The sequence below is a fragment of the Pteropus alecto genome, unplaced genomic scaffold, assembly GCF_000325575.1.
Source record: "Pteropus alecto unplaced genomic scaffold, ASM32557v1 scaffold72, whole genome shotgun sequence".
Taxonomy (NCBI): Eukaryota; Metazoa; Chordata; class Mammalia; order Chiroptera; family Pteropodidae; genus Pteropus; species Pteropus alecto.
The window spans coordinates 6,949,802-6,969,170 of record NW_006436811.1 but is presented as its reverse complement, the minus strand read 5'-3'; the positions used below and the strand labels follow the sequence as shown (position 1 = coordinate 6,969,170).

Genomic DNA, 19,369 nt, shown 5'->3' with positions numbered 1-19,369 from the left:
TCAGAATACCTTGCCATAGTAGGGTAAGTTCTGTTTTGAGAAACTGTAATCATCACTAGGTCACAATGTAAAAAATATGGTTTTCTTAACCGTGGCTCCTAGACAAACAAAAATCTAAAAGCAACTTCTATAGACCAAGCTATAAATCTTCAAGCTTATAGCAAAAGGTCTAGAATTTGTACATCTTCATTTTCTCAAATGACTGACACTAAAAGCTTTATTACTACTATGTGTGTATGGGAAGAAGTTAAATTGAACTTTTGATATTAAAAAGGAATCTTAAGACTCAAAAAGGTCAGTATAAAAATTTCAATGGCAGACAGTTCCTAATTCCTTTTACTGGTATTTAGTCCGTTGTAGACACCACCCCTCTCCCCCGCCCCCATACATTCTTTCTTCAGATATATTGATGAAGGAGATTTGCCACAGTCAAGTACCTCTGTCCTAGGGATTAACTGCTGTTCCACTTTTATTAAATTGACTTTTTGGACCTTTGATCATAACCATTTTAAGTTAATTTGACAGCTTGCTCCTATAGGGCTTATGGCTGTTCCTCGTTCCCAGGTTTTGTGGGGGCACTGCACTTCCGTTGTCATGTTCTCACTATTTTAACTTAGAAGACAGAGACCCTTAGGATCTGGCTCACACTCAGCTCTCTGATCCTATCTCTTGACACTCTCTTATGTAAACTAAATTATTTGTAGTTGAGTACTTTATTGAACACCTACTATGTGCCAGGCCCTTCTGTTAGGCTATGGGGATAGAAAAATGAATTAAGGCCCTGTGACAGAGCCTGCCGACTGCATAGCTTACATCTCTTCCCCTTCTTAATAAGAGAACTCTGATTTTATTAGGAGAGTAATGGGCTCATTTGGGTAAAAACTACAATAATCAACCTCCCTTGCTACTAGGAGTGGCCATTTGACTAGGTTCTGGCCAGTGGGGCATAAGCAGGTGCTGGGTAGCACTTATGGGAAAAGTCCTTTAGGAAAGGAGATATTTTTTCCCCCATTTTTCTTGTTTCCTGCTTAGAATGCAGATGTGATGGCTGAGGCAATACTGTGATTCTGAGGACAGAAGCCACATACTAAGGGTGGCTGAAGAGAAAGGCAGAAGTAACTTAGGTCCTCGTTGACTTCAAAGGGCTGCATACTAGTCTTGAAATGCTTATATTCAGGCCTTTATCTGAGAGACTGAACCATTTGCTCTGGCTGCTGAATTAGCAGTAGAACACAATTCCTAGACACTGACACTCATCCTTAAATACATTAAGTGTTTATTTTGTTTCATGTTGTATCTTTAGCACATAGGAAAGTGTCTGGCCTGTAGTAGGTACCCAATGCCAGGTTTCCTTTGATTTTTGTGGCTTGACCACAGTATAGAGAACAAGTTCTGGAATGAAATAGGCTCCATCCACTCATTTGTAAACTTGGGAAACTTGATGACTTCTCAGATATCTCCTATGTAATAAGGAGAGAATAAAAAATAACTCTGCTGGATATTCTGGGTACCCTCAAATCTACTCTTCATCCCTTCCCACTCTGCTCTGTGCCCCAGGGAAACTGTCAGCAGCATCTTCTGGTTTCTGATTAGGTTTAGTTATTGGGATGCACAGCGGGCTTTTAGGTAGGAGAAAAAAATTGGGATATTTACTCCCCAGCTCTGTCTTTGCCTGGCCATGGTTTGGTAGTAGCTAAATTCTTCTACGGAAGATCAGTTTCCATGAGAAAGCTCCAATCCCTCTCCTGGCCTTTGAGACCATGGAGTGATTATAGCTCTGCACAGTCACTAGTCCTGAAATGTTCATCATCACTTGGTTTCCATTTTCTTGCAAACGTCCCTTCAGAACAAGACATCTGTTTGGTGAAAGGATCTTGACTGATATAGTAACCTACATCAGAGGGTGTTGAGAGAATGAAATGAAAGAGTGAATGTAAAAGCCCTTAGCCCTTAATAAATGCTAACTATGAATAGTATTTCCTGCTTGATGTTCTCTGCCTGAAGAACTCACTCCTATTTCTTTTTCCAGACTCAGCTCAAAAGTCACCTCCCCTAAGAAGCCTGCTCTGATACTTCAAGGCTTCTTTAGTGTTCCTTTCAAGAACTTAAAGCCTTTGATACTTAACTTATTAAAAAATTATTACAACTGTTTACTTGAATCAGTCACTCAATAAACTGCATTCCTTGAAGTCATAAAATAATGTTCAATAAATGTTGGTTAAATGAATAAATTTATTTCTCTTGCCATTTTTAATCTTAATGTTTTATATATTAATGAGAGTATTGACTGCTGATTCCTGTATCATCTACAATTCTGACACTGGATACAATTTGATATTAGGTTTTTGAATATTCAATATTTTTTAGCCTAAACTTATGTTTTTAAACATGTGATACTTTATAACTTTTTCTGATTATGATTCCAAAAAAACTTCAATGACTATATTTTAAAATAATTTTCTGTGGTATTCACAGTTTATCATAACTAATACTTGGAAGCACTTAATTTTCAAATCTTGTCCTATGGAATCTCATTTTTCCCCATATCTCCAAGAGGCAAATATGCATAGCATCCCTAGAGCTGCCGCTTCTTTCTTCTCCACCACCACCTTCATAACCTTTGAAATTTGTCTGAATTAGTATGAAAGTCTGTTGCCACTTTCCTTCCATTCCTCTAATTCACCTTTGCTGCCGTCCGGGTCTCAGAACACAGATGTGACCCTTACATTATTCTGTACTTGCCTCTTATTTAGTACTAACCATACTGTATTGTATGATACACAGCTTCCATTAGACTCTGGGGCACTTAAGGGCACTCTGTGCTTGGAATAAGGCTTAAATAAATGACTATCTTCAAAAGAACGTGCCAGAGAATCAAAAGACAATTAATTCCATAAAAGGAATTCCAAAATGTTTTGAGATACAACATAAAAGAACCTTGAGGACATTATGCTAAGTGAAACAAGCCAGTCACACACACACAAAAATCAAATGCTGTATGCCTTCACCTATATGAGGTATACCTAAAGCAGTTAAGTTCATAGAAATGTAGAATGGTGGGTTACCAGAAACTGGGGTGGGGGGAGCTGCTGCCAAAGGGGTACAGAGTCCAGTTTTGCCAGATGAAAAAGTTCTGAAGATCTGTCTCACAAGAATATGAATATATATAACACTACTAAATTGTACACTTAAAAATGAGTATGATGGTAAATTTTATGGCATTTTTAATCACAATGAAGGAGAAACAAAACCAGGAGCATTTAAAAAAATGTTTTGAGAAATGGTAGCAATACTGAAAAAGTGTATTGTTTCCAATGTTAGCTACTTGGATTGCTCTGTTAAAAAGTTACATTATTTTATCATATATTTTGTATTCTATCTTAAATAGGAAAAAGGAAGTAGTAAGACATAATTTCATATTCACTAGCAAAGCAAGTTTCTATCAGAATCTATTTTTACCTGGGTCTAGCAACATTTAAAATTTCCTCAAGATAATAAGATCTAGCAAAAGCCAGCTGCTGCTCGACAATCTTGAGCATGTGCTCTCCCTTCAGGTTTTCTACTTAAGTGTCATCTTAAAGAGGTCATCCCTGTTTCTCCATAGCATTTGTCATGTTCTCACTTCCTACCTACAAAAAACAATTTGTTTTTTGGTTTGTTTGTTGGTGTGTAGTCTACATTCATCCAAGAATGTAAACTTCATGGAGGTAGAAATTTTTAAGTCCTTTCTGCCTAGAACAATGCTTGACATAGGTGCTCGATAAACATTTTTTGAATCAATGAATGAATATTGTTTTGGTTGCTATGACAGAAGGCTGTCAGTATTATTTAAGTCTGGACATAAGGTTTCACAAGAGTCTATATTCAAGAGTTTCTCTTAGGTAATATGAAAGAAAATGTCATTATAGTAATATGGCTCCAACCAATCAGACAACATCACCTTTTATAAGCATAGTGGAAAGTATTTATGGTTCTAAACAACACTGCAATTACTGACAGGAAGTGACAACAATCAATAAGACATAGAAATAACATATCCTGCTCTATAAATCCAAATTTACTGATATGTTCAATCTTTCCATTGGTAAACCTCTGCCCTCGGTCACATTACTGTCTGAAATTCCAGTTATCTGTTAGTTACATTAGGGCAGACTATGTCACAGTGATTTCTCATTTACATCAGTATCTAATCAGGACCAAAATTCAAACAAATTCCAATGTAGATAGATAACAGTGACTCTGGAAAGTTGAATTCTGATTCTCATGAGATGTATACTCTTCATTCCTAGATGATTTACAGTAAGGTAATATCTGTAGGTGACAGCCCTAAATTACAGATACTGTTGTTTTCTAGGCCTTTACCACTCCTGATTAATATTGAGCAAGACACATAAGCTAGATCACAGATTGGCAAATTATGGTCCCTGGGCTGTTTTTATATAGATTATCCTCTAAGAATGGATTTGACATTTTTAAAGAAAGATAAAAACAAACAGAATATGCAACAGACACTGTATATGGCTCACAAGCTTGAAATATTTACTGTCTTGCTCTCTGAAGAAAAATTTGCTGACTCCTGATAGATGACTGTTAAATAAAGTGGGCACAATAAAACAAATCAGATACACAATTAACTGCTTTTTATTTTGTCAATTCCACTTTTACTTATTTAAACAGAATTGTTTCTTTTATATTACTACCTTAATAAGGTTATTTACCCTTCATACTCATAAAATGGTGTTTTATGCAACAAATTTTGTTATGCCTTTTCAGTTATTAACAGTTAACCTTTTAACTGAGGAAGGCCCTTATTTTCTGACTACTTCATATTTCCGATTATTTTTTTTTCAATTTGATGATATTCTTTGATTATTTTTTTAAGGCTCTTATAAACTCCATTATATGAACCCATATCCTTTTACATTGGAAACACTGCTTAAATTTTTATGTACTGCAACGGCCATCCCACTCTGAACAAGCCCAATCCTGTATGATCTCAGAAGCTAAGCAGGGTTGGGCCTGGTTAGTACTTGGATGGGAGTCCACCTAGGAATACCAGGTGCTACAGACGTAAAAAATAAAATATAAAAAAAATAAAAGATAAAGGATTGTAAGCTGATTGTAAGGTCCTTGCAATCTGTGAGGTTGACCAAGGGTTGCCTCGCTTAAAAAAATTTTTTTACTAAAATTTTTATGTGCCGATTTAGGTTACTTATATTTGTAGTTTTATAAAGAAATAGTACAAGTGAATGAAAACCTAGGTTAGTAGAGTGTTAACAGGCTCCAAAGTAAACTTTTTAGGAAAGAGCTCAGAGGGCTGTGGAAGAAACAAAGGACAGGATTGATTAGAAACCTACCAGGAGTAAATGATCATGTTACAATGTGGTATTGGAGACAAATAACTAATAAGACACGTACCCTCGTGTCATCCAGAATTAGCCAACTAAAACATTAACACATAACTTGGGGGTTATAACATACTGAGAAAGCATGTAAACATGAAAAAGAATGATGACTGATAGTAAGCCTGGTGGATTATTCCTGGATTCTAGAAAAAGAGCTAGAAATTAAAAATCTCTTACTTTTCAACTCTTGTCACTTTTCTACAGAAAGACTATGTTTAGTAGGTATAATTACTTTGTTCTCATGAGTCCTCGGAGGCAGAGCCCAACTGAAGTGAGTCTAGCTGACCCGGCCTTCCCACCAGCTAAACAGGCATGGCTCACGTCATCCAACCCTCACTGCCTTACTCCCGTGCTCACTAAGAAATTCTTCTTTCCAATTTAGCTTACCAGCTCAATTACATTAGGAAGAGGTTTCAACTGTATTTCTGACACTAGAAATTGAAAAATTACTTTTTAAAATGTAAATGTATATAGCTAGATATCTTGAGGTTTGAGCATGCTTTGGTGAGATAAATCTAGATTCAACTTTAAAAAGTGAGACCAGCGCTTCCAAACAAATGTGACAAGAAAGCGTTGTAGGTATGATGAGCTACTGATCCCTTCAACTCCCAGAGATGGCTGGAACCCCGTCAATCTACCAGCAAAGTTCATTTGCCCTGGTGCGCCATATAAATATACTTTTCTAGGTGTGTTATGATGTGAAAAATGGTGGGAGGTACAGAGTTAGGACATGATCCTGTGGTAATGCTACCCTGGGGTGGCATTCTGTGTCATTTGCCTGAATACATCCAATTGTATTCATTATATTATATATTACAGATAACTGCTAAATCCATTTTTGATGAAATTATAAACTTTTCCTCATGAGTAATGAGAAAAACTGTTTTTATAACCCATTTACTTAAAAAAAATTTAAAAAATTATGATAATATACACATAACATAAAATTTACCATCTTAACCATTTTAAGAGTCCAGTCCAGTGACATAAGCACTTTCGCACTATGCTACCATCACTACCATCCAACCACAGAACTCTTTTCACCTTGCATAACTGAAACTCTGTACCCATTAAACGATAACTCCCCTTTCCCCTAGTCCCTGGAGACCATCATTCTGCTTTCTGCCTCTATGAATTTGACTATCCTACGTATATCTTACCTACTGTATTCCTCTTTTTCTAAGGGAAAGTGTTAGTGAATGGTGAAATGGCTGAAGTTAGGCAAAAGAGTGTAGTAAAAAGAGAAAAAAAGCCCAGATATAGAAAATACATATTATCCTATCTATTCATGAATAATGAAAAGGAGCAAAAATCAGAAAATATTTTGTGAGCATTATACTTTCTCAGCCTTTGGAATTTCTTACTCTTTAACCCTCATTGTCACCTGTCAAACTCCTAGATATTCCTCAAGGTCAACCTCAAATACTTTCTTGTTCCAGAAGCCATTCAGTATCACAGCATCTATCTTTCTTTGAATTTCCATAGTAGTTTGTATTTCCTTTAAAGAACTCCACTTGATCTCATCTTATACCATTGTTATTTACTTATCCTTGATCCTGGAGGAGAAGCATCTTTAAAGCTGACTCTGTATCTTAATGAGCAGATATTCTATAATGTTTAGCACAGGTTCTTGCATATAATCAATATATACTTGTCGAACTGAATTTTTATCTTTAGCAAACATTTATTGACTATCTGCTTTGTTCATGTGCTGTGCAAGACAAAGGAAATATAGCTTCTGTCCTTCAAGCACTGACATTCTATGGTTTAAACTAGTCTCTGTTGGTGCATTAAATGCCTAAAAAACAACTTGGCCAAATCTGTAATTTCAATGGCCAGAGTTTTTCCATAAAATGCACCTTTTGGGGTTGCCTTCATATATAAATATGACATGAGTACTGCAAAAGTCATATGACTATAAAAGTATGTAAGGAAAAATGTCTCACGCTCTTATTCCTCCTCCTTTATTATCATAGTTCTACTTCCACTCCATTGTCCAGTTAACAGTAGTTTTGTGCTTTCTTCATATTTTTAATGCATATATAAACATGTATCCATCTATCCACCCATTGTTAAATTTAATATCAAGGAAAATACTAACAGCAAATAATTCAGCCAAAGGATTTGGAGGTAAATTAGCAATGTTTCCATTTCAGCTATAAAACCATACGATTATGAAATGATTATATGTTATTTTCAAACATTTGCATTATAAATTCCTAATTAGCAAGATTAGAGAAGATTTAAGGAAAATACTGTTATGGAAAATTGAAAAGATTCAAAATAATAACTAAAAATTATGATGCCATTAGAGAATCATAGCATGTTAGTAAAAAAGAAGTCTGGACCTCATTTCATATAAATTTCCTAATTTTACAGAGAAGAACCAGCACTGAGCACTTAAATGACTTGTCCCAGGTGACCCAGTCAGTTCACATGTCTAATTCTGCATTATTAGCACATAGTCTTCACTTGACTGGTTTACAGTATTATCTCTCAGTTTTCATTAGGACATAGCTGAACTCATGCCTCTGAAAAATCTTCTCTTATGCAAGATATAGTTTATTGTAGGAGAAAATATAGATATGCATAAAGAAGGGCATAAAACCTATCCAATTAATACTTTATATTTTGAATCTTCATATTTTTATTCTCACTGCATAATATCGTGAGGTACTGGAGAAATCTTACTATTACTTATGTACTGGTTACAATCAGGATTTTAGGATATCAGAATCAGGTTACCAAGCTAAGAAATGTTCGATGTTAGGGTAAGAAAGAATAGTTCATTGCTTGGAACAGAGAAAGGTCAGAAAAGCAGATCAGAAAGTGTGATAGGCTTTAAGTCTTTGGCTGTTATCTTGTGGTTTCCATCTGACTTTATGTTTCCCATTAACATCTATGTATTCTGTCTGCTCTCTTCCTGCAGATTATAATAGACATATCATAGTGTTTGCCATAATTTCAGCCCACTTTCAGAGGAAAACTTACTCAAGGTCCTTCCGAATAAACAGCCCTAGGCAGCTTCATTTGGTAACATGTGACCCCTGCTTGCTAATAAGGGAGCCATTCAGCAGGCTGGCTAATAACCTTCACAAGTCTTGCCATAAAGGGGTATCACCCAACAAGGATGAGCTATACCAATTACATTCTTGCTCGTGGGGAACACAATAAGAACTAGATTATAAGAGATGTGGGAAGAATGCAGAGAAACATGTCTCAAGACAAGGGGCCGTGAGCAAGTTGATGAGGAAGTGGAAACTATGAGTAAGCAGAAACTAGGAGAGAAACAAAGAGGAGGTGATATACCACTACAGGAAAAAAATCCATGGACTCTGCTGCAGAAATCCATATAGTGGCCTTGTCCCCAGGCTGGTCAATCTAGGCTTCCTGTTTTCTCCATCCTGTCAGCTTAGTCTCCATTACTGCCACATAGATCCTTACGACAATTATCCTTTTCTTATTTCATCTAGATTGTAACATTGTCATTTTTTTAAAAGGTTGAACTGTGTAATCTCACTGATCTTGAGTAGCATTATCTGAATGTATAATGAAATAGTTTAGATCTGAAGCTCCCATATGTGACCGATTATTATAATCATCTAGGGAGTTTTAAAAAAATTAAGATTCTGGGGACTCACTGAATCAGAATATGGCAGAGAAAATCTTTCTGGTTTTGAGTGTGTCTATGTTCAGATGGTAAAAATCATGTTTCTTCTAAGAAATTAAAGCATGGATGAGAAACCATGTTAAAGTACAGTGAAATATTTAATGTCACTCCTATTTTGATTTTGTTGTCTTTTTATTGTTATTATATTTGTTAAAACAAATTTTTCAAATTTTCCTAATTTCTTGTTCTTTAATTACTTTCTGTGTACACACATTTTTACCTAAAAAAGCAATTCATTTAATGTTAATATGATTGGTTTTATACTTTATGAGAAAACTTTTAGAATATACTATTTTACAAATAAAAGAGGGCAGGTGATATTTTGCATCCCTTTTATTTCTATAAAACTCAAAATTTATATAAAATGTCTTTCTGATTGCCCTATAATTAGTCCTGGGAGACTGGAGGAGGTAAATGCTAGATTAAGGCTAATTTCTAGGCAAAGTCCATTATGTTAACTAAAAATATAAAACCCAACTATCAGCTGTAAAGATAGGTTTTATGTATATACATTCAGAAAACAGATTAATACAGATATTTCCAGGCCCTTCCATTAAACTATTAAAATTTGTTTAAAACCAATATGAATGAGAGGAAAGAAATTCAAGTAAACCATTTAGTGAAAATCAGAGAGATTAAAATTCTTAGGCTTTTTTTTTTGTACTTACAAAGAGTGTTGGTTTGGGTATAAATATATTGTCTTCACGTTCTGTAGGCACATTCAAAGTCTTTGATTTCTGATTTTCCGTCATATTTTTTGATTCCGTTTTAGTAAGAAGTAATGTGTCCTCAGAACGTTTATTGCGCATATTAGTGACAATCTGTTTCATTGCTGCCAATTCCTGTTATTATATGAAAATAGAAGAAAACAGCAAGTATGATTTTAGTAAGTAGACTAATACTGATTGATGTTAAAGCATGTATTTTTATTCTTGAAGTAGAAGAAACATTTGAAGCAATATAAGAGATGAGGAAAGTTGTGAAAATAACATATTAATGAACAATTATGACATATGAATCTCACAGTCACTAATAGTTTTAGTATGATAAATGATACATATATCATTCTATAGTCTAATGGTTCCTCAAATTTTCTGCACATTGGAATCACCTGTGGAGCTTCTAAAACTACTGGTGCCTGTGTCCCACCCCCAGAGATTGTGAGATAACTGTGCTGAGGTGTGGCCTTGGCTTTAGAAATTTTAAAAGATCTCCAGGTGATTTTAAGGGAGAGACAAATCTAGGAACCACTGGCATAGTTACTTTCCACTATAATATTTCTACACGTTTGTCAAGTCGATTATTTAGGCATTTAACTTTTTCTTTTCTACCTCGTAACCTACCCATTTCCTTTTGAAATCTTATATGAAGATGGCAGGGGAAAAAAAAAGTCCAAAAGTTTTTTTTGGTTACTAACCATCAATTCAAACTGTAAGTTTAATACAGCTTCGGGATTTCTTTAACCGTGTTATTCCCTATTCTTTTACAAATGAAAACAAGACTTAGCTTTATCCAGTTTCTGTCTGAACTAAGAATTATTATGCTGAACTTCTTGAAGAACTCAGATAAAAATTTTCATTCATTTCTTTCTCCAAGTCTATTTTGTCTTATTTTTTCCCATAGTCAAACCAGTACAACCTATCGCTATTTAGTGGATATTTTTGATTAATCACTAAATTAATTTAATCACACACAAGCACATGGAGAGAGGACAAACTAAGTTCTCCTTTACTTTATTATCTGTACAACAGTGGTAGGCTGTGTTAGAAGTATTTTTTTCCTGTTATTTTATTTCATCTTCATGCCAAGACACAAAGTTATGGTGAGAGAAAGATGTTCTGCTTCCTTCTACTAATCTGTTTATAGACATCAGCTCTGTGTCAGAGCAAGTTCCTACAGGCCTTTTTTTTTTTTTTTTCTGGCTGTCATTAATTCTATTTAGAACCATCTAGCTTGAGTGGGTATTTTAAAACAGAGCTGTTGAGTTTAAGCCACAGAGCTTAATAAATCTTAGGGCCAGGAGAGGAGCTAGAAGAAATGGTACTAGAATCCTCTTTCTCCCTCTTGCAGTACTGGGGCTGGGGAGGCCAATGCAAATGAGAATGGCTATGCCTCAGATACTTGCCAATCTGATATATTATTATTTGAGCCTTTTAAGGCTCTATTTTTCCCTTCAAGATTATGTTATTTCATTTATATGCTCCCCTACAGTGAAATCTACAATCGCTGACTTAATGTTAAACATGTCTGGTGTTATGGTAGCTTTCAGTTCCTATTCTACTTACTACAATAAGTAGAAGGGAAAGGGCAGATGACAGTCTCTCAGTGTATCAAAAGAAAATTTTCTACCTGAAGGAATCTCTCCTTATGAGTAATAACTTTTATACCTTGGTATGAGGAGAAAAAATAATAGGAAAAAATATTTCTTTTCTGTAGATATGTAAGGTAAAGAGGATCATACTTGCTTGGGGAAGGGGACTGGGGGACAACAAGGATGAGAAAGGAGAAAAGGAAGGAGTTGTAGGTGTACTAGGCAGAGGACTTTGGCCCCTAAGTGCCCTCGTGGAGGCCATAATTTTGTTTCTTTTCGGTTTCCCTCTGCTACTGGTATAGGAGCAGTTACAGGAAACAGATCATCCCTGATGCTGGTTAGGAGGCAGAAGGGAAATTCATGGGGCTTTGCTTTATCCAACACCCTCAACTTAGGGTGTTGTCAAAGTACTGCTTTTATTCACTGACGGTATTAAATAATGTTACTACGGTTTTGGAAATCTAGGTAAGGAACACTTTAAAAGCAACGGAATTCATAAAATTCCTATTAGGATAATAAAGCTACAATGGATATAAATAAGATGCAGAACAATTTTCTTCAGTTTTATTGTCTGATCATTAGATGATCCCTTTCATATCAATGGTAAAGTTGAGTAAAGAAAATTCTACTTTAACATCAAATAGTATTCAAGATACCATTATATATTGAACACACGGAAAGCCAAGCACATGTAGTGGGAATATTTTAATATTAGGTTAGAAGTCAGATACATCTATTCCTATTAGTAATTGTGTAAATTTAGGCTTAATCTATTCTGGTTCAATGACCTTTAGTTTCCTAATTGATAAAATATATATTTGTGCTACCTCTTAGGATTTTTGCCAGTCTGAGAAGTGTTTGGGTATGTTTATTCTGCATTTCTTCTACTGTGGGATTGAGAAGCTTTTCATATCAATAAGGGTAGTTCCTTTTCTGTTACTATCCTGGACCTATTTTTCCTACAGGGTGATTGGTCATTTTCTTATACATTTCAAGGAGCTCTTCATATGTTAGAGATATTAGCCCTTTGTAAAATGAATGACAGGTTATTTTTCCCATTAATTTTTGTTTGACTCTGTTCACACTTTTTTTTTTTTTTTTGCTTTGTACTTTCTGATTCTGATGCAGCTGAATAGGTCAATCTTTAATTTTATGGGCTTCTCTCCGTGGTTTCTTCTTCCATTTTCCTCAAGTTACTTTTATGGTTTCTTTTTCTTTTCTTTTTCAAACATTTAGATCTTTCATCTGTTTGAAGTTTATCCTGGCTTATGGTAATAGGTGTGAATTCAACATCTTTTTTCCCCATGGCTATTATGTAATAACAACATTATGTACCACAGAGATAATTTTTTCCTCACCAATTTGAGATGCTATCTTCATCATATACTAAACTTCCATAAGTGTATGATTTATTTTTAGATTAAACTCTATTCCAATGGTCTATTTATTCATGTACCTATGTCATACTGTTTTAATGTTTAATAACTAAGGTATTTTTTGGGCTATATTCTTAGGGATAGGGGTGGGATTTTGCTCTGTGTGTGTGTATGTATGTATACATATACATACACATACACATACGTAGGAAGACCTTTTATAATGTTGAGTCTTCCTAACCATGAAGATACTTTAATATATCTCTCGCCTCCATTTTTAGCATAAATTTTCCTGCTCTAATTGCCCTAATGAAATGGTTGTGATTCACAAGATCCCAATTCAAAAAGTGACAAAACAAACAAAAATAAATAAACCACCATAACATACAAGAACTAGAAAACACATTTACCACTACTAAACAGAATCCTCTGGTAAGATGAAGTCATCTTGAAATCTGGTTCGTTCCTAACCTGGTTTAGTTCTTACCATGTTCTTGTCTGGCTCCTGATTGCTGGTTCCATCTCCTATTTAAGATTCTGTTCCTATTATTTGGACTTGACTTTTACATTTCACTTTCCTAGCTTTTCATTCTGCTGTCCTCTGCTCTGTAACTGTCCTTTTCTGATTGGTCAGTAGGATTATTTGTAGTAATGTCTAATGATTTATAAATATTGTTCACTGCAGAGCAGAGAGAGTGATTAGATTCACAGAAAAGGAACCGCTAATGTTCAAAGGACGGTGTTTCAAATACCAAGTTCAACTGGATTCTTTTTCTTACATTGCACCTATTGCTCAAAATCATGCCACTTACTGCGATTTCTATTTTAACCTCGACTTTCTTACAGAATTATTCCTTTTTCTTCTTTGAGTCCTGCTTTTTTTTCCTTGGTTGATAGAAACAATATATACCTCTTAAAAAATATTACCTAAGATTACCTAGCTTCCTTATCATGTTTGCTAGAATCAATTTTGTGCTGTTTTTAAGAATGATGTACACTTGTTATTCTGAAATTCTTTTCTATTCCACATCTTGACAAGTTTTATTACTTCTTAAATCTCTCTCTCTCTGTTTTGATGGCATACAATCTAGTAAGTTTCTTAGGGGGTATTGCGGTAGTATGTGCTTTCCTTCAGAATTTTGATGGTATTATCTCTGTCTTCTAAAGTTAAATTTCTGAGGACTATTACACCAAGCTGATTATTTGTACATATTTTCTTTCTCGCTGGAATCTTCTATGTTGTTTAGCTGTACCCTTTTAATTTCATCTTTTAACCTTTTTCTGAGTTTCAGGAGAGTTCGTTACTTTTCCTCACATCCCTCTACTGGCATTTTTACTGATAATAACTTCATGATTTTGATTTTAACAATTTCTAAACTATCACAATTTTTTCGTCGACTGTTTCTATTTTATAAAAAGACTATTTTCTCAAACCTTTCTGAAGAAACTAATTACAATACTTAATTAGTTAAGAACTATTAATTTTCTTCCAGTTTCTGATGGTCTTTGGTTGTGTGTTCCAACTTATGAACAAAGAGCAGATTAAATGTTTTCTTTCTGTTGTTATGGGCCATTCATAACAACAGAATGAGAGAGTGGAGTACAATATCTGTACAGGTAGATGAGAAAATCTGTCTAACAGATTTTCCTCTAGGGTCCTCAGGTAGAAAGTAGGCTCTTTTCCTCAAAATGACAAAATGTGCAGGGTCTTAATCTGGAGCCCCTTCATTTTGAACAGTTCTAGCCTATTCCTAGCAAATTTTCCATTACTTTAGAAACCATTTAAAAAAAAATATTTTTAAATTCTTTTTTTTTTTTTAGATTATAGAATTACTGGTTTATTTTAAAATTCAAATACTGGAAAAGTGCCATGCCCCAATCTTCTTTATCCTTTGACCACTTTTTGAGACCTTTAAATACTATTCTATAACATAGTCTAATTTATATTCATTAATTCTGATGTGACTTCATATTCATTTTCAAAAAGCTAATAGTATAAATGACATAATTCTAGTATATCAAATACATAAGAAAATTACAGTAACTTCACGAATGAATGAACCATTTATTAAAATTAATAAATGTAGAATTATGTCTGATCATATAATTAAGACTTAGGATAAAACCAAACCAAACAATAATAACCACATTGCAGTACAATAATTACTCTTGAAAATGAAAGAGTTAAGGGCAAGAACATTCTTATGAAACCTCCAGATGATGATAATGATGATGATGATTGTTATTGTACAAATAATATCTATGAAAAAGATATATTTCTCTCCTGTATCCAAAAGCACATATCTTGGCCATTTAATATAAACTATTTGTGTGGAGTGGTGGCATATCAAAACAGCTCAACTGCGGAGCAGCTGCTTAACAGTATTGCATAGTTCATGCCAATAAATTGCTGAAAGTTGTAAACTCTGCAAAGATGTTGGCAAGGGGACGCATAGATGGCATTTCTTGATGAAAATAGCTCTGACAAGTATAATGCAAACTATGTATTGCACTGGAGGGTAAATGTAAGTGCTTTTATATAAGCATAACAAAGTATCATGACTAATACGTTAGTTGGTTCTGTGCATCATTTCTACTTGAGGGTAAAAACTAACCTTATTTAAAACAATATATGCAGTATTTAAACTTCATCTAAAAGGGTATGTATGTATATATTTATTTTTTAGGCGAGGCAACCCTTGGTTGACCTCACAGATTGCAAGGACCTTGTCAGCTTACAATCCCTTAATGTTTTATTTTTGTTTTTTATTTTTGATGCCTACAGCACCTGGTCTTCCTAGATGGTCTCCCATGCAAGTACTAACCAGATCCGACCCTGCTTAGCTTCTGAGATCAGACAGGATCGGGCTTGTTCAGGGTAGCAAGGCCGTAGACTTAAAAGGGTATTTAAAAAACATTTTATTATGGCAATTTTCAGAGACACAAAGAACATAGCATATTGCGCCTTCAGTTTCCACTGCCCAACTTTAACAACTATCAACATTTTCGCAATGTTAATTTTTAAAAGTTTTATTGAGATATAATATGCCATATAGTCATCCATTTAAAGTGTATAAATCAATGGTTTTTAATATATTCACGGACATTACTGCAGTCAATTTTTAAACTTTATCACTTCAAAAAGAAATCCTGATTCCTCTAGCTATCAATTCTCTATTTTATCTTGCCCCCAACTTTCAGTCCTAAGCTACCACTGATATACTTCCTATCTCTACAGATTTTCCTGTTGTAGATACTTTATATGAATAGAATCATACAACACGTGGTCCTTTGTGGCTGGGTTCTTTTACTTTGCTTAATATTTTCAAGGTTCATCCACATTGTAACCTATATCAGCACTTCATTACTTTTTATAAATCTGAATAATATTCTACTATATGGCTATACCACATTTTGTTTATCTATTAAATAGCTGATGGACATTCTGCTACTGTGAATAATGCTGCTTTAAACATTCATGCACAAGTTTTTGTGGTCACGTTTTCATTTCTATTGGGTATACAACCTCAGAGTGGAATTGCTAGGTCATATGGTAACTCCATGTTTAATTATTTAAGGAACTGCTAAATTGTTTTGTCAATATTGTTTTATCTATTTCCTTACCAGTTTTTGGAAAATATTTTAAAGCAGATTTCATATCTCAGATTTCGCTTGTAAACATTTCAGAAGAGATTTTTAACGGACGAAAATTTAAAAAGTACCAAAAATTATTATCCTATCACAATAATTTAAACGAAAATGTAAATTTAATTCAAAGTCATCCATTCTATACTGAATGCTCAACAAGAATTTAAAATTATTATCAAATCAGATTTTAGCACAGTTTAATGTACGGATTTTGATGAAGTTAAAATATACCTTGAGTGCCAATCACTACACTCTAAATACGAGACAAAACAGATTTTGTACAACAAGATTGTTAGAGAATAGCGGGAGTATCTACAATGCAAACTGCTGTTTTCACAGCCCCTCAGTTTTTTCATCGAAATACTTGCTCCCGTTTATAGGGTAAATGCATCCTAGGATCATCTCTTTGCCTCACGGGGAGAATAAAGTTTTAGGTGTGGAGAGAGGAACAGAAAGGACAAGAATTAATATTCGCTGAGTATCTACCATGTGCCTGGCTATGCAGTTAAGTATTTTACATAATAACTTAATCCTCTCCTAAATACTAGGATGTAGATATTCAGTTTTGAAGATGAGGAAACTGGGTTTAGAAGGTTTTAAGAAATTTAGCCAAGTTCATCAGCTGCTAAGATGTGAAAGTAGGATTCGACTGCAGGTCTTTTTGGGTTCAGAGCTGTGATTATTTACCCAATATTGCAAATGCCTTTTGGCAAAGGCTTTGACAAACAGTTTCAAGTTTGGAAGAGATCTTAGAGTCATTTAACCCAGCTGCTATACAAAACAAAGCAAAACAACAACAATAATAACGAAACAAAGCAAACCGAAACAAAACATGTCTCCTTATGTCTATCCTCAGGTTTTAATTCCAACCTATGGAGACATGCATAATATAGCAAGTGTATTTTTGTCTCTTTCACATGCCTACTTTGAATTTCTTATCTCTAAGCCTTTTCTTCTCTAAACATCCCGAGTTCATTCATCTCTCTTATGACTGAAAAGAATTCTTTCATCATCTTGATTGATTCCTCAGATTATTTGCTAGTATTAAAAGTTTTGAGCTTAGAACAGACTAAAGAAAGAAGTCCTGGCCAGAGCAGAGCAGAATAAGGTCTATCTATTCCTTAGTCTAAAGCATTTCAGAAGACATAAACATTTTTGGAGCCATACCCTATCAATGACTGAAAGCTTAGTGAGAGCTCAAGTGTTTACATGAATGAGAGATAACTGTGCTGTCATAGCCTGGGGGATAGAACTAATCACCTGAAACATTCTTTCCTGAACTTGGATATTATCTTTAGGTCATTTTCAACAGTGATCCAGGTAGAGGAAGCTAGTATTAACATGTTCAAGTAGGCCCCTGAGTTGAAATCTACTGCCATTGTTGACTTGAACAGAAGCATGGGCGCCTTGATTCTATACTGATTAGTCTGTGCGGGTTCTTTAGCTCAGCTGATCACTGAATAGTAACTTGGACTTCTGACTGCTTTGTCTCTTGGTATTAATGTCCTCTTGGTGCCTGGCTTTCTCTTCTGTAACAGTATTCGCCTGGGTGCTGTCTAGTTTCTGGCCTTTACTATTTCAGTCTAATCTGATAAGTTTTGATGTATATTCTTGTTGACTTTCATCATCAGCTTCAGAGTCTAAACTCTATCCTCCATTCTGAACAATGATTTCTAGAGTGGGACTCACTCCACTGCCTATACTTTCTCTATGTTGCATTCCCAGCCTTTTCTTAGTGTTGGCTCCTTGATATGTGATCAGTGACTTGTAAGGTTGATATCAAAATATGCCAATATGGTACCTAACAGAATTATGATCATAATTATCTCATATCATTGTCAATGTACTCTCCTGGTCACCATACACTTCTAGAGGCTTATTTTATAATTTGGCAATTTGTTTTGTGTGTTGCCTTATGTCCTAGAATTGTTTGGTTTGTTATAAGCTGCTACCGTAGTAAGAGAGTCATAAAAACACAGGAATGACAGTAAGAGGTTGTTTACTTACTGATAAAGAACAAGAAGTATACTACTTTGTAAAAGAGAAAATTACCGAACTTCTAAAATGTAGTGGGAAAATCACACATTTCATTAAAAAAAAAAAAGAGAGAGAAAGAAAATGACAAGTCTATACAATACAAAATAGATGTGAAAATGTGATGCAAAAAAAGTTAAAAGGGCATTTAGACACAGATAAAATATTTTTATGAGTTATATTGCTTCACACAAGATAGAGTTTTACTTGCAGGATACAACAAAGATACCTGTAATTTTAAAGATAGAAAGATTAAAGAAGTCAAGATACTTATGAAAATCAAAATAATTTGCCCTAGTTCTACTAAGTTCTATACCAGTCCACATTAACATAGAGATCTACAGATTACAATATAAAAGCAATTCAAGTGTGTTTTATGCAACTCAAAATTGAGTAGCGTCAACATTCCACAGAATGGACAACAGAGATTCAGTGGCTGCTTCTATGAAATGGGTACAAGACCATCATAGGGCTTGAGTGGAATAAATGAATATAAAAAGATTTATAAAGTAATACACAAATATTAAACATTATTATTATAAACTAAAAAATATCTCTTTTGGGGAGAAGCTTAATGCCCTCTTGAATTCTAGAAGGCATAAGCAAAAAGCTACCTCTCTCATTATGGAGGGATAATTTAAAACTTTCCCTTTCTCTGATTGCTTATTCCCAGATATGCTTGGTTGAAAGCAAGCTCTAACTAATTCCTACATATGGCAGTACTACATAATTGATCTACATTTTGGAAAAAAGAAGTTATAAAAACTCATCAGGATATTGTTATTACTGTTATACAATAGGTTTGGTTCCATCTTATTTAAAGTATGTGTAAATTCATTTGCAATGAATATTTTTGCAATATTTTTCTCCCTGAATTTCCTCAGACCTGAATGCACATATCCTTACATGAAAAAAATAAGCATTC

General features: G+C 34.4%; 1 protein-coding gene and 1 pseudogene across 4 annotated transcripts in view; both read right to left on the bottom strand.

The window, feature by feature from the left end:
- Window positions 1-19,369, bottom strand: part of PIBF1 (progesterone immunomodulatory binding factor 1) — a 149,730-nt gene that overhangs the window by 2,130 nt on the left and 128,231 nt on the right. For 3 of the 4 annotated variants that reach the window (XM_025048173.1, XM_015590851.2, XM_006913785.3), the window contains one exon: window positions 9,744-9,917. In XM_025048173.1, coding sequence (XP_024903941.1) covers window positions 9,744-9,917 — 174 coding nt within the window. Of the gene's footprint in view, window positions 1-9,743; window positions 9,918-19,369 lie in introns of those variants that run through there. The other variant, XR_003046885.1, reaches the window with a different exon arrangement.
- LOC112481426 lies at window positions 15,539-15,657 on the bottom strand (annotated as a pseudogene).